This window comes from Cuculus canorus, chromosome 5 (assembly GCF_017976375.1).
Source record: "Cuculus canorus isolate bCucCan1 chromosome 5, bCucCan1.pri, whole genome shotgun sequence".
NCBI classification, from domain to species: domain Eukaryota; kingdom Metazoa; phylum Chordata; class Aves; order Cuculiformes; family Cuculidae; genus Cuculus; species Cuculus canorus.
Genome location: NC_071405.1, coordinates 33,921,344 through 33,936,950, shown reverse-complemented (window position 1 = coordinate 33,936,950; position 15,607 = coordinate 33,921,344). Strand labels below are relative to the sequence as shown.

General features: G+C 36.0%; 1 protein-coding gene across 1 annotated transcript in view; it reads right to left on the bottom strand.

The window, feature by feature from the left end:
• The window catches only part of SPON1 (spondin 1), a 159,540-nt gene that overhangs the window by 108,935 nt on the left and 34,998 nt on the right, over window positions 1–15,607 (bottom strand). The window contains exon 3 of the mRNA XM_054068115.1: window positions 10,672–10,805. Coding sequence (XP_053924090.1) covers window positions 10,672–10,805 — 134 coding nt within the window. The remainder of the gene's footprint in view (window positions 1–10,671; window positions 10,806–15,607) is intronic.

Here is a 15,607-nt window from a genome sequence, read left to right as displayed (position 1 = left end):
CTACTCTGCTTAGACACACATAAGGAATCCACTCAAAGGTACTAAGGGAGCTGGCAGAATTGCTCCCCAAGCCACTTTCAATCATTTATTAGGAGTCTTGGCTACCTGGGGAGGTCTCAGTTGACTGGATGTTAGAAAAAGTGATGCCCATCTACAAAGTGGGCCGGAAGGAGGATCTGGAGAATTATAGGCCTGTTGGTCTGACCTTGGTGCTGAGGAAGTTTATGGAGCAGAGTGGCTAGAAAGCTGCCTAGTGGAAAAGGACCTGGGTGTGCTGGTTGACAGCCATCTGAATATAAGCCCGCAGTGTGCCTGGGTGGCCAAGAAGGCCAACAGCATCCTGGCTGGTATCAAAAACAGAGTGGCCAGCAGGATTAAGGGAGTGATTGTCCCACTGTACTCATTGCTGGTGACACCGCAACTCTATACTGTGTTCAGTTTTGGGACCCTCACTGCAAGAAAGACATTGAGGTGCTGGACAGAGTCCAGAGAAGGGCAATGAAGCCAGTGAAAGGTCTAGAGCACAAGTCTTATGAGGTGCAGCTGAAGGATCTGAGGTTCAGTCTGGAGAAAAGGAGGCTGAGAGGAGACCTTACCACTCTCTACTACTGCCTGACAGGATATTATAGCAAGTTGTGTGTTGGTCCCTTCTCCCAAGTAACAAGTGATAGGATGAGAAGAAATGGCCTCAAGTTGTGCCAGGGGAGGTTTAGACTGGATATTAGGAAAGATTTTTCCACTCAAAAAGTTGCCAAGCAGTGGAACAGGCTGCCCAGGGGATGTGGTTGAGTCACTATCCCTGGAGCTATTTAAGACGGTAGATGTGGTGCTTAAGGACATGGTTGAGTGTTGGATCTGGCCGTCTCAGGAATTCTGAAAAATCTGTAATTAAATTATGTTAAACACAAAGTCCTTGTTCTAGATAAGATTAATTACTTGCACAAAGACAGAAAAGAAAAAGTCAATGACAGAAGTATTTGATAGCAGGATGAAGTCCACTGTATCAGGAGTTTAAAACAAATAAATTTTATTCTCATACGAAAAACAGCAAACACTACCATTGAAGCATTTTCTTTAAGATAAACTGGAGTCATGCACGGCATCTGTAAAATTACAGTGCTCAGTTATGGGTACCAGAACTCAAAAATAAATATTTTTTGGAGAAAGGTCAGGCACGACTAATGAGAACAATCAGATACCTAGGAGGGGAAAAAATTCAAGGAGCTGGGATTGAGTGGCCTAGAAAAAAGATGACTCAAGGAAAACATGAAAAGAGGGTTAGAGCACCTGGGAATAAGGAACATCAGAGGCATCATTTTAGCAAAACAGTAGCAATGGCAGGTAAGTACTGTTGTCACTTCCTTACGGGGATTGCCAAGGCTTTACCTTTAAGAACAACAAAGGTGGACAAGGGCAACTCAATGATGGCTCATCCTTCTTGCATACTGTTGTCAAATCCTAAAGGCCTGGGTACCTCAACAAAGTCCCTTTTAACATAATTTGCTATAGCTTCCCTATTTCTCTTCAAGTTTTGGATCTGAAAGTAGAAGTCACTATACCTGACTTGCTACTTCATATAATTTTTCCAAGTGCACAATTTAAACACATAGGAAGTATCTTTACAATAGTGTTGAGAGTCCAGAGCCAAGAAATTCAGCATGTATAATTGTTAAGAAATAAAAGCAAAAGTTTTAAATACCCCATATATCTTTGCTAAGTACCAAATGGGAATACAATTGACTTCTGATCAGTTCTATGTTTAAGTTTGTGCCAACTGTTAATGATTAATCTTAATTGCAGTATTTCCCCAGAAAATTTGAGAAAACACAGTGATGATCACAAAGAGAACCAATATCATTATGCCTTGTCATAAACTATGTTGTACTTTTCTAGTGCCTGTATTCCTAACCCAGTGTACATCAAAGAACGCAATTTTTTACTTTTTTGTAAAAGAGCTTGTTTTCAAAAATACAAGCACGTTTGCAAAATAATAACCATATGAACCAATAAGAGTAATTACACATTGCTTCCATTCACTACAAAACATGGCAAAACATTTTTTTTTAATATGAAATTCTCATTGGTATTTACAAGGTACAGGGTGAAACAGGTAAAAATATTATCTTTCATAATACAGCCATAACTATATTCCCCTTACTACAAGAGGAGAGACCATCATCCTCCCCTTACTCTTTTTATTTTTCATATTGTTTTTCTATTGCTTTGCACTCCTCAAGGAATAAACCCATCTTTTCTTTAACAAAAGCGTTAAGTTGCTTTGCAACATAACGCCTTTGCAAACAAAACAGTATATGAGTGAATCTAGCTAGATTTTACAGGATTACTATATTAATTATGCTGTAAAAAAAAGATTATTTAGAAGAACATAAAATTAACACAAAATCCATTTACAACACTTTCCAAATTCATGTGCTCCCATTGTGAATTTAAAGGAACAAAATAAAATCTGTGAGAATGGGAAAGTGAAATGGGGTTTTGTTTTAAATGTAGATGTGTTTAGTCAGTAGATCCAGTGGTCTGCTACTTTATACATTAAAATGCAAATATGCATTTTTACAATCTAATATTAGAGCTGCTATAAATACAGGAGCTGTACAGAAGCACAGAAGGTTATTATTCCTTCCTAATACAACTAAACTCTCTGTGGGTGTTTAGCTTAAAAAAATGAAGTATAGGGCTGTAAGTTAGTTACATTACAAAGTTTAAATCTATTGTACTATTTGTGTTTTGTAAAAAAAAATAAATAAAATTTTAAAAAAGTTGTACAAAGAAAACATTTATATTGTTTTTAGGGAATTAGAATAGTGCAATACCAACATATAATCTTTTCTATCTTGCAGTGTTTTATAAGGAGTCACTGTTCTCCAGTTGCTTTTGAAAAAATAGAGGCTCTGAAAAATGAGTTGAGTTGTATACAACACCACATTGGGAATGATAGGAATGGACTCAAATCTACTCACTTCCAACCTACATGCCTAGGCTTTTAAAGCTGTGCACATCTGCTACTAAGTGTGAAGAATGGGGAAAAATGAAATGAGGTCAAACGAATTGTGTATGGAATAGTAGTACATTTTCAATGTATCAAAGGTTGTATTTGTTCTAATGGATATTAGGGAGTATAGAAACACCTTAGATTGCTATCTTAATTGCATAGAAATACAAAAAGTGTCTACATAAAATAAGCTGTTCATAACTAAATATTAAGTTAGACTGCTATTTTCTGTATCAAAAATGAAGTTCAGAAGTGGTAGTTAACAGGAAGATACAGATTTCTATTTTTTAAACTATTAGTATGAATTTTGATCACTTCTCTGCATGCAGAAGACTCATTAATTCCGCTGAAGAATCTATATAGCTATTTATATTGTAAGAAATGTTATCTTATACTGTTCTATAAACAGCATATAATTGTTACTGAGTGCTCTTGTTAGGCAAGGAAGGCAGACTGTTCTCTATTTTCCCTCAGCCATCATATTTACATATACTGGAAAGCTTTCGGTAAATACTTTATAACAGCACTCAATTGCCCCCATACTAGTATTTTTATAAACAATCAGGTAAAATTGTTGACCTGCAAGTATCTGGACAATTGCATAGAAAGACTAAAAAAAAAAAAAAAAAGGAAAAGATTGAATAACAAGATTAATATCCAGTTCAGACAAAGCAGAGGATTTTTTTTTCTTGTTTGTTTTTACACTTTGAATATTTAGAGGCATAATTTTACAGTGAACTTCTCATAGCTCTTCAGCTATGTACTAGTAGCTCATCTGCATGAAAATAAACGGTGTGTATTTTTGTAAGTACAGATCCAACAATCTCTTTTTCAAGAAATACAACAAGTATTCAGGAATCCTAGAAGAGTATGTTAAATTGTCATATTTCACATGTTTTGTAACAAATAGGATGCATTTAAAGAATATATCCCATGTAAAGCATTTAAAGAAATATTCAATTAGGCATATAGAAAAAGACTTGAGCTACATATTACTCAGGTAAGTATCCTGGCAAACCACGGAAAATTGCACATACTGGGTTAAATACAGCCTAGCTAAGAAAAGAAAATGTTTCAGTGGTGAGAGCATCAGCAAAGAGCAAAGAATCTACTTATACTGCTCAATCACCTTAATCTAGTAACCCGAATAACTCAAAACCTTGCCCCACTGCTCCTCCCTCAGCCATCTCATAGATACTGATAGGAATTTGGGACAGGCCTGAAAAGTAACACAAATTTGTGAACTGTAACTGTACACCATTCTTTTTACTTTATTGTTTTTTAAATTCAACTCTGATCATCTATCAGACATTCCTTTTAAATGACTGGTAATAATTTCAGAGGCAGCACTGTACCTTCCTCCCCTTTAAAGGAGTCTGACTGATGCAGAACCCCTCTGCAGCTCATTGACAACAGAAACTTCATTCTGGCAGGAGTAAACCTGTGCAAATTCTTTCTCTGATCCAGAATCGTAACATCAACACTTCTAGTAAGAGAGACTAATTCTGATATTCATTCCTTACGACCACTTCAATTTGGCATTTCTGACAAATACCTTTCTTAATGCACTGTAATTGAGTTGGTCATATAATAATTTATACACCATGGAGCTGCTCTTGTATATTGTGGGGCTTGTAATCCAGATGCCTTGGTGCTCTGTTTCTGGCCCAAGGACTCAGGCTGGATTTCATCATCATGAGTTTAGAGTACAGAGAAGAGATCTGACTGCATAACAAGGCAGTTTCTGTATGCAGGTGTAGTTACAAACTCATGGGGCTTTGTGACATTTGATTTCTCTACATTTGGTTTTTCTTTTGGTCTTTCCAACAACACATTTCAGTATAGTGTTTACTCAAGAGTGAGATGCCAAGTGACCTGAATGAATATCATGCTTAAAGATTCAAGACATCAAAAAGTACATACTCCAAAAGCTGTTGATGGAGTTCGTTCACCCTCAGTGCTTTGAAGGCTCCAGAGCAAGAGGACTTTCAGAATCCATGTGGAAGGTAGAAACTGAGCATTATATCCAAGCCATAGGCTCATGGACTAGAATTAAAGTTGTCCATAATTTTTATTTGGAAGACTGCAATTTAAAATTCCTCTATTCTTTTTTGACTACAGACAAACAATGTAATTAAAATCATGAAGATAATTACACGTGTAGGAAAACAATGTTTCACACTTTTCCTCGAAAATTACAAAATGCTTCCCTGGAGACGGCTTAGAAAACATTTCCAGAAACAAAAAGCAGAGACATTATGACAAATACAGTTGATTCCTGCAAGTAGCAATGCTAATAAACATGGATTACAGATACCATATTTTAATTTGTTGGTTGTTTACAGCATGATATGTATAGTAGAAATAAATAACTTGTCATCAAGAACTTTTGTTACATTTACCACACAAGGCACATCCTTTGCCTGAGAACTCGTTTATTCCATGAGCCAATTAGAAAACTGTGGTTTCTTTTCTAAATGATAAATTGAATATAACTTATCTGCATGTGGCCATAATTTACTACATTAACAATTAATCTCAGGCTCAGTGAAAATCGCCAAATGGTAACGGAGAAAAAGATAATTACCATCTAGCAATACTTGACTCTTCATGAGATCTACACAAGCTGACAGATTTAATCAATCTGAGTATTAACAGGATTCTCCCTACCATGAAAATTTAATATGTGACATGGAAAGACAAATTACAAAATTTTCTTTACTCTTGTTTTATGTTACAGAATTCTAAAACTACTTCCAGAAAACTGTTTTGTTTTGTATTTTCTACGAATTACAGGGACCACATCTTTACCTGTTTGTTCAATACCACTTTGACCTGAATCACTTTCTCTTGAAGAATACAATTGACCAGTTGACTTAATGATTTTCTGTTTCTAAGAATCATTTCTAGAAACCCAGAGTTAAAAAAAAAGCCTAAAAGAAGTGTTCCTCTGTCACTATTCAGAAACTTTTAAAAAACATTTATTGTCTTTTTTTTTGACAACAGTTTAAGTCACTTGGCAAAATCCACAGTTAAGACTTTCCTTGTTAAACTAGACATCTTCATTACCTGGTTGGGTTTTTTTACAGAACTAGGCACAGGCTCTGAATATTAGCTTTCAGATATAAAAATGAAATGAGCTTGTGCTGCTCCACTTTTGCTGAAAAGCAGAACATGCTAAACCAAGAATGACTGTCTACATGCAGGAAAGAGTTAAAAAAATTAAACAAACCAATTTTCAGTCTCTTATAGAAAATATTAAAACAGATTGAGTTAGTCCACTTCCACGTGATTATATAATTATCACCAGACTCTGCCACTGCACAGTTATCTATATGCTAGAAAGAAAATGCATTCTGAAGAGCATAGAAATCTAGTAAATAAGTTTCAGAACATGAACTTCTGTCAGAAGATGAAGGAAATTATCTGGTCCTCCCTTATTGCCACATTGCACCTTAGCATCCAATCAATCACAAGGAACAAGGGAAAGTAAACCAGGATAGAAAGATTTAATGTTGCATTGTGAACATGAAAGCAAGTAAACTGCACATCAGCATGGCAGCTCAGAATGGTCCAAATAGATATCTTTAACCACGGAAGCAAGGAAGATATTGCTGGAAAAAAATTTCTATTCATGCTTATATTTGGTTAGCTTCTGAAGATAGCACAGATGCTGAGGCAGTCAAGTGAATCGTCATTCGTAAGTAAGGTCCAAGGGCATTCTGTTGATTTATCTTTTTATAACAACTTTGTTCCATGCAGCAAAACTTCCTATTCAAGTACCTAGTGCTGTGATGAGGCTGCCTATGCTATCTGACAGCTGACAATTTCTATTAGGTCATTCTAAAAATTAAGGTGCTTCAAATAATCTTCTAGTGTCTGTGGTCATCCCCAAAGTTATAAACAATTTCTCCATTTCATGCATCTGCAGAAATCCTTTTAAAAGCTAGTATGCTGGAGTTTGTGTGCCTTCCTATAACTGGATTTAGCTGCACAATGTTCCTAGTGTACATCAGACAAGTGGAAAGAGGGCTTAAACTTCGAGGTTCTCCCAAGCAGTGTGCAAAATGTAAATGAAGCCTTCTGTCTCATGTTTAGTGAGATTCAATCATACGCTTAAACGCTTGGACAAACAAAGCCTCATGTAGTGTTTGCATCTTGGAAGTACGTTCAGTACACTGGCAGTTTCAATAAAGAGTCCAGACGGATTCAAATCTTTAGGCTATTTCACTGTCATCACTTAGTGAGAACGAAAAGAATAGATGAATTGTTCTCAACTAAGCAATGACAGTGCAACATCACATATTATTTCATCTCCCTCTTTTTCTTTTTTTTTCTCCTCAATTCTAAGTTTTCACACAGAAAGGGATGCTTTAGAAAGTGAAGTAGTATAAGTCTAATTCAAATATATGTTACCTTTCCTAAACTTTGCGTTTTGCCAGAAAGCTGGCCTTATACACCTAGGTGCTTATGTCAATAGATTTAACATCCCTTACTGAACCCTAGAACTACAGATTACCAATTTGCCTGTGTCATTTTATGCTTGTCATAACCAAACTGATTGCATGCACTACTGCCTAGAAAGCATTCAGAAGACTACAAGATAAATATGGGCAATCAAGTGTTTCTATGAAAGGTATTAACTTCATAAAACACGTCAAAAAAAATGTTCCCAGACCTCAGTACTAGACCAGGAAAAGCTTACTGGAAGCCTCTATACTTAATTATACCATCATAAATCTAAAACCTCCAATATTTGAGACTAAAATCACTAAAATCTCTGATTTTAGTCTCTATGGATCAGTTATGTTTAACTTGTGACTACACTGAACTTTTATTTATATTGAAGTCAGTAGGCCAGGGCATAGTGGAAAAGAAGAAACATAAGCTTACGATTCAGAACAGGCTCCAAAATGCTGCCATTCTATTTTGGAAATTCTAAAGAAAATGACCAGATAGCCTCAAAGAATTTAGACAGATACGCAGTGATAATAAAAATCTATTTGCACTCCATCACACACAGAAAAAAGAAAAATACAGAGGGCTTCTCTTCCCTCTAAAGTTCAAAGTTTCAGAATTTTTCCATGATGAGTTTGAACTTCACTACTTAAAATAATAACTGCTTTTAGACTTTTGTTTTTACTGTATCATTAAAGCTCTCAGAAATTACAGAATAATTTTTAAAACTGTATTCTATGGGAGCTGACCATAAAGAGTGTTTATAAAGAATGCTGACTGTAAACTTAATTTAGATGTGGTCAAAGCTTTACATACAAAAGAAAAAATGTAAATGTTGCTAATGCCAAAACCACACCAGTGATTGCTATGTATGGTGCCATGGAGGACCACACTGTAACCAAACAAATCTCACATTATGATGTTAATTTCTGGCGTCAGCAACTCCTAATAATGGTGGCTGTTTCTTTCTCTCTTTGAACTGCCCTCAGAATGGAGCAGTTAGTTACCCTCTCAGGTCAATAAAACAACTATCGGGAACAAGCTTGCATTTTTCACATCACTTCTACTGCAAAGTACCTAACAACTTCCTTGCACTTTCACCAGCACATATGCACCTAAGGCACATTCACACACTGTAAATAAGTGGTCACGACACTTTTTTTTTTTTTTTCCTTTCCGAAGGCACTTCAATTTCTAAGACTTTTTTTTAGCTGTTCAAACAGATTACGGAAACTGGTGCCAGTCAGGTAATATAACTCTGTATCAGCACTTGTTTTGTTGGCACTACTGATGTACATCCAGCAGTCTGAGAAGCCTGTATGCTGCTGATTTAATCTGTACATTCTCTAAGGCAGTGACAATTTCATACTTTTGTGTGTATAACATTAGAACAGCAGTTCCAACTGTTACTTTTTGGAGCTTCTCTTGTTTCTTCTGCAATAATGTGAGTACTTCACAGTGAAAATCAGCGTTAAAACATCCAGCATGACCTGACCCAGCAGAAAGGAGAGAGAAGAAACGTTTATCAAGCTTCCTACAGCTGGTGGTGCCTTCCTACACTCCTTTACTCACAAGCCCCAGGCAGGTACCTGAACCAGCTTCAGCCATAGATGTTTAAGTTGCAGTAAGAAAAGTGTAAGTCTTGGCTCATTTGTTTTGGTAATGGCAATTCTACTTAGGACTTACGAAAAAATCCATCAGCTTGTGCTGTTGCATATTACTATTAGATTAAAGTTTAAATCTTGTCTCTTTAAAAGTATGTATAAAATATCATCACCTTATTATTACACTACTGAAGCAGCAAGTGTCTCAAGCAATATTTGTTATGCAACTAAGAGGGAGGTAGTCCTTAAGGGAAAAGCAAATAGCTTTACTGATAGACAGATCAGCAACACTGAAAGAATCTTCTTGATTGCCGAAGGAACTCTTGAAAATTTCCAGGTATAAATTTTAATGCACAGTATGTCTGGCCATCCAGCAAGCAGCAGGCTTTACAGTTTTGCTGCAGTCTGATGTACGCTTGTCTATCCTAAGCTTGAGAAAAGACTTTAGTGCACATTAAAAATGATCTTAAACAAAATTATTTTACTGATACCGAGAGGCAGCAGGTAGAAGCACGCTGCCAAAGATAAGACTGTTCCACAGCCAGTGTCAGAGTTGAGGCTAGATCATTCTCAAAGATGTGGAAGAGGAGGATGTTTATCTCTTGTGCTAATCAGCAAAAGGAGAACCAAGCGAAGCACAGGGTGAGAGTAGTGCAACCATGGGCCAGTTTTGCTGGCTGCAATTTTGCAGCCCATTCAGACTTCTGATGCAATTTTAACAACACATTTTCCTGAAGTGGTATGAACTTCCTTCAGCAAAACCTTTGTGCTAGCATCTCCTTAGAAGTCTAGAGGTGTTTTGTATCTCTAAAGGCATCCCCACTACTGATAAGACTGAAATTCTTCGGTCTACTGCAAGACAATCTTAGCAATTGTAAAGGCTTATCCTAGACATAGATTCAAAGCAAGCAAAGAAATCCCAGTTGTCCATGCATATTCAACCAATCTGCTCTATTAAGCATGACAAGCAAAATCTTAGGAGACAGCACAATGTTTCTCTGCTGGTTTCCTCTGCTACTCTCTGTAGTAGGTTTTTACAGACAGATGAGCGACCCTAAAGCAAAGTGCACCTACTCAATGTTATCTTTGACTGTTGCTTAAAAAGCATGAATACTCATATTTTAGGAATAGACTGTAGAAATAATAGGAAAACATCAGTAAAAGATCACCAGTTCTAAAATTAAAGCATTCACTGTTTTTACTGATAAAGGTTCATTTAGAAAATCCAGACTCTACAGAATATTCCTGTAATTCGTCTCAACTAGGATCATGTGTTTTTCATCCAAATCTCAACCAGATAAATGCAATTTTGATCTTAAAAATTCAGAATTTTTTTTGAGGAAATAAATGGCTGAGAGCCAGCCAAGTTTAGCAAGGGTTACCAAGTCAATGGCTACTGAAGGCTTGGAGTAACATTGGAATACTTGAGGTTTTAACTTGTTAACATCCAACTGTGCAGTAGAACCATCCTTGGTCAAGTGTGTCAAAAGAGAAAAAAAGCAAAGAACTCCAGTAGTTCTTAATCTAATAAACATGAGATTTATTCTGACTGAATTTTACTTTAATGGTTAATTTAATACGTTTTGAAATACTTACTTAAGAATTACACAGCCTGTACCAGTAGGAGGAGCCGTCCAAAACACTTGAATCCGTGTCCTCCTTCTAGGTGTGCTCTCAGTAACAGCAACAGGACAATTACTCATGAACTGTGTTTCTTCTTCATCTATGATCTAAGGAAATATAAAAAGAAGAATGTAAAAAGATAAGGACATACTTAGCCGACGTCTCTCAAAGACATTTTGTTACTTCACATTTGCCTTCAAGCAGGATTATTTATAATACTCTCTGCTTAGTTCACCACTACTTTGGTAATTTACAACATGCAAATCCCTCATTTAAATGAAAACAAAAAGCCCACAAAATAAAGACAGAAGAATAATGCAATTCTAGGTGAACAGAAGTTAGTCCTTTCTGAGCATGGCTGCAGTTTTTGTAGACCCTGATTACTGGAGCTTCCTGTAAATGTTAATAAACTGAAAGTAATAAAAGATACATAACTTCATTTTTATTAATAATACGGTAACAGGTCATGGCAGATGTAACATGCTAGAGGAAAAAGGGGTTTCAGTTTGTTCATTTTTCGTTTGCTCTTTAAACAAATCTTTGTTTAAACACATTATTCCTCAGGCGTCAAAATAAATTCCATCACAAAATGTAATATGTGAATCATCTATAATTCAGAAATCATTATTTAGTCCAACCTGCACACATTTTTCTTTTTTTTGATTGACTGATGTTTGACAGAAAGGTTTAAGTGGTATAAGTCAACAGAAAAGCAGAGAGGCTGATTTGGAAGCGGTGTTGTTCTAAGTATTTTACTCAAAGGGGTCTGTGACAAAATAGCTTACTAGACATGTACTTCATGGATTTTACTTTAAGCCTTCAGATCTCAAAGAAAATTCATCAGAAGCTGTCAAGTGTTATTTGGAAATGGGAAACGTAACGCTGCAAAATTTCTCTTCAAAATTACTCAGAGGTCCAGTTTCATTCAATGAAACTAAATTCACTCTACACTAGGTCAAGATTCAGGCAATGAATTATGAACCTTACTATTTTGAGAAAGAAGCTGTATATATTGGTTTATAACAAGACTCGGCTCTGAAGGAGCAGTGGCAATATCTATAGTTTGACAAGACCTGCTTTAGTAAGCAGGTATCCCTGTTGTGTCACTCAATGACACTCCCGGCATTCTCAAGTCCTTTTTAGTTAAGCGAACAACATTTATGGTTTACCATGGCAGAATGAAGGGGCACTGCCCCAGAGGAATGTTGAGAAACTCTATTTAGCTGATCAATAGGGTAACGGTTAACAAGTTTTAAATCTCAAGCCATTAATATTCTTCATCTTTTTTAACTCTTTCCTGCAACAGTAAAATAAAGAATTAAAGGTGTTTACTTATCTCTCTAAAAGGTCATCTCAGTTATTCAGGACCATATCAATTGTCCTCTTATCCATATCTCACAGTAAGTCATTCTGAATCAAAATCCAGTTTTGGTGGAAGCTTTGAGTGAAGATGATTTTATATCACCTTATACAAAATAAAATACTACTGTATATTACATAAAAGCAGGGTAATTCCCATTGAAAGGGCTCTTAGGAGGTCATTTTAAACTTCTTGCAAAGGACAGCTTTTCTAGAAAAGCAGAAAAATTGCCAATTACTGTACAAGTTACACTAGCTCCTAATTCTCTTGTCAGATGCAAACTGCTGCTATAGTATCGTAATTCACATCCTTGAATAAAAGTCTTAAAAATATGTTCATTTCAGGTCATGGAAGACTAAGTAATTACAGGCAAGTGTAAATATTTTACAACTGACCAGATAAAAGCTATTCAACAATGATCAATGAACCTTTCGCATATGTTGATTTTTCCAAATCTAGATTAGCTCATCTGACCCACACTTCCTCAATGAATGTTTCCTGAGAAGCCCAACTGAAATGAACCCATGTTCTCAAACTAGAGAGTTGCCATTTTCAGTTAATAAGAACATTGCTGTTCCCCAGCAAATTATGAATTTTCTCAAGGAACAAAGAAGAAGAAGTAGTAGTAGTTGTGGTGGTTGAACCTCAAGGCTACATTGCAATTTCTTGCATCACTAACCGTCAAAAGCAAGAAGACTTATGCAATATATATCTACTGGGAAAAGCTGACCATAAAAGAATAAGGTCCTCCAAAAGAGTTCCTTTGAAGAAGAATAAGACAAAAGCTTTCTTAATAAAGACTCATAATGTTGACAGAATACAGTAAACAACTAAATGATTTGGAAAAGCTCAAATGCCAATTGATCTGAGAGGATTAAAGAAAAAGTTATTTTAAGACGTTTTATAAAACTCAGAAGAATTATCCAGATTCTAGGAACTCTGATAAATATAAACCCATTTTAGATATATATGCTAAAAAGATGGGTGTTCTCCTGTATTCATGAAAGTTTGATTCTCTATAAGAAGTTCATAGGGGTGAAACAGAAAGAGTTCACTGTTTATACAACAGGATTCCAAATGACATGATATTTTAGAGTGGTGGATGATGCTATTGCGCTCACACATAACACAAGAAAATGCAATAGTATCCTGGCCAACTATGGGGGGAAAACAGAAACATAATCTCTGAAAATAATACAATCCTGATTTTTCTTCTGGAATCAAGTCAGACCACATAGGCATTAAGGAAAGAATTGGCAGGGAAAAGGCATGCAGATTAAAATGTAGCATTTGCAAAACTATAGCTTCTAAACCCCCGGTTATCTGTAATGGGAAGCCTTACATTTTCAGGAATGGGCCAGCAAATTAACTACATCTTGAACAAAAATCCTAAAAACTAAAATAAACATGTAGCCAAAGAATCTGAGGTCTCAGAGAGGGGAGAGAACACTATGTGACTAATTCATTAGAATCCACAAATGCAATGACATCAAGTCTTAATTTTCTATTTAGGTTTTGGTGTGTTGATTTTAATTTTATTGGACCAATTTATTCCTTCAGGGAAACTAGTGTAAATCCTGAACAAGGCTCGTCGAGTTAACCTGGATTTGAACGAGTGTCACAGAAAGCATAATTTGGCTGAACTTCAGAAACTCTACGAACATGGAAGTAAAGACACTAAATAGGAGAATTTACCAGCTCCCAGCTCAGTCTTGTACTTTTTGCATATTCCAAGCATTGACAACATTTAAGACAAGTTTTGGGTGTTCCTGAAAAGCAGGACTGGTAACTGCTTAGTTGTTAACAGAGGAATGGTTTTGTTTTCTCAGATTTGGAACATTTCATGCTGAGTGGTAGAGCTCACTATCTCTTTCCGATTTCTATAAACTGTTAGTCAAAAAAACCAAAACCAGGCAGTTATGCTCCCTATCATTAAATTTATATCAGTATTAAAAAAAAAGAAGTCAAAACGCTTTACACCACAAAGAAAGGAATGAGTATCAAGTGCAAATGGAGATGAAGTAACATAAATCCTCTACTGGCTTGTGTCCCCTTCCCTACTTTAAATCACTGGTCAGGACCTTCAGCATCATTTCTTGTTCTGTGGACACATAGTCACTTTCCACCCACTGAAACAGCTGTGTTCTACTGGAACAATTAAATTTAAACAACAAAAAAACACAGTCAAACATCTCAAGAAGTTTTCTTATTTGAAAGAGCTAATATGGAGTCTGACTTCCAGAATGTTTCCCGTTGCAAAGAAAAACATTTTTTTCTACATAAAGGCAATAATATTTGGCCTTAAGAGATAAATGTAGAACAGAATTTATTATATGGAATGGAAAAATAATGTAAAAAGTCAGGTTACAAAAACCTACCTTAAAGATATGCCTCACACAACCAATTTCTTTGACTAAAGGACACAGTATTTCCTTCAGAGTCTGCACTTAGAATCAGAACTGAGGCTTTTTATGAAGTTTTAGCAATCAATCTTGATGTAAACCATGATTTAAAGCTCTACAGCACCACTGAGCATTGCTCAGCTCTCAGTAAGATTTGCCATCTTTACCACTGCACCAGAAGTCTGGAGTTGTCTGATAACCAGTCAAACTTCGGAGCACGGGAGAAAAGTGTGCAATCTACTGAAGAAAGGCATTGCTGAAATACACTTGTACATTATCACCATGTTCTGATAACTTCTAGCACAGGCTGACTATATATAGATATCCTACAATATTGTAATTGAAAACCAAATTTAGTTCTGTAATCACTACCCGAGCACAGACTTTATCAAGTAAAGATGAAATGCATTAGATAACATGATGGTAAGTTAAGCAGCATCAGTAAAACTTATATGCCTCTCCACCATGATGTTAGAGTCACCATCCCTGGAGGTGTTCAAAGAATGTATAGATATGGTGCTTCAGGATATGGTATAGTAGGCATACCGGTGTTGTGTTGATGGTTGGATTTGATCATCTTAAAGGTCTTTTTCAACCTTAAAGATTCTATGAATCTATGACCTACCTGTCCATCTACCTGCTCATTTTACATCCCAGGCACAAGGTAATTGGAATCATGGAGGGAGGAGGAAGAGAGGAAGAGGAAGGACCCTTCCAGTTCTACAAAGAACAGTCAGATCAAGTTGTCAATGTATATTAGTAAAAGGAGGGAAAAAAAAAAAAAGCAGAGGAAAAAATACAGGAATTATAAATCTTCTTCCAAGAAATGGATAAATAACAACCCAAATCCCTAAACATTTCTGTATGAGATGTTTTAAGGAAAAATGCTTGAATTCTGTCCAATGGTACTACTCTTCTTTAAAACAAGCAATTTGAATAGATTATTCACTGCAAAAAAAATGCTGTGTTGGACGATCAAAAGGAAAAACAAGCTACCAAGAGAATCCTGTATGCATTAAACTGTCTCAAAAAATTTTGCTACCAAGAATCTTATAGTCATACTGTACTGTATGCTGCTTTTCAGCCTAAACAAACCTAAGTATATTATACCTATTGTAGGGTAAGCAGTAGATTCTTTTCTAAGGTG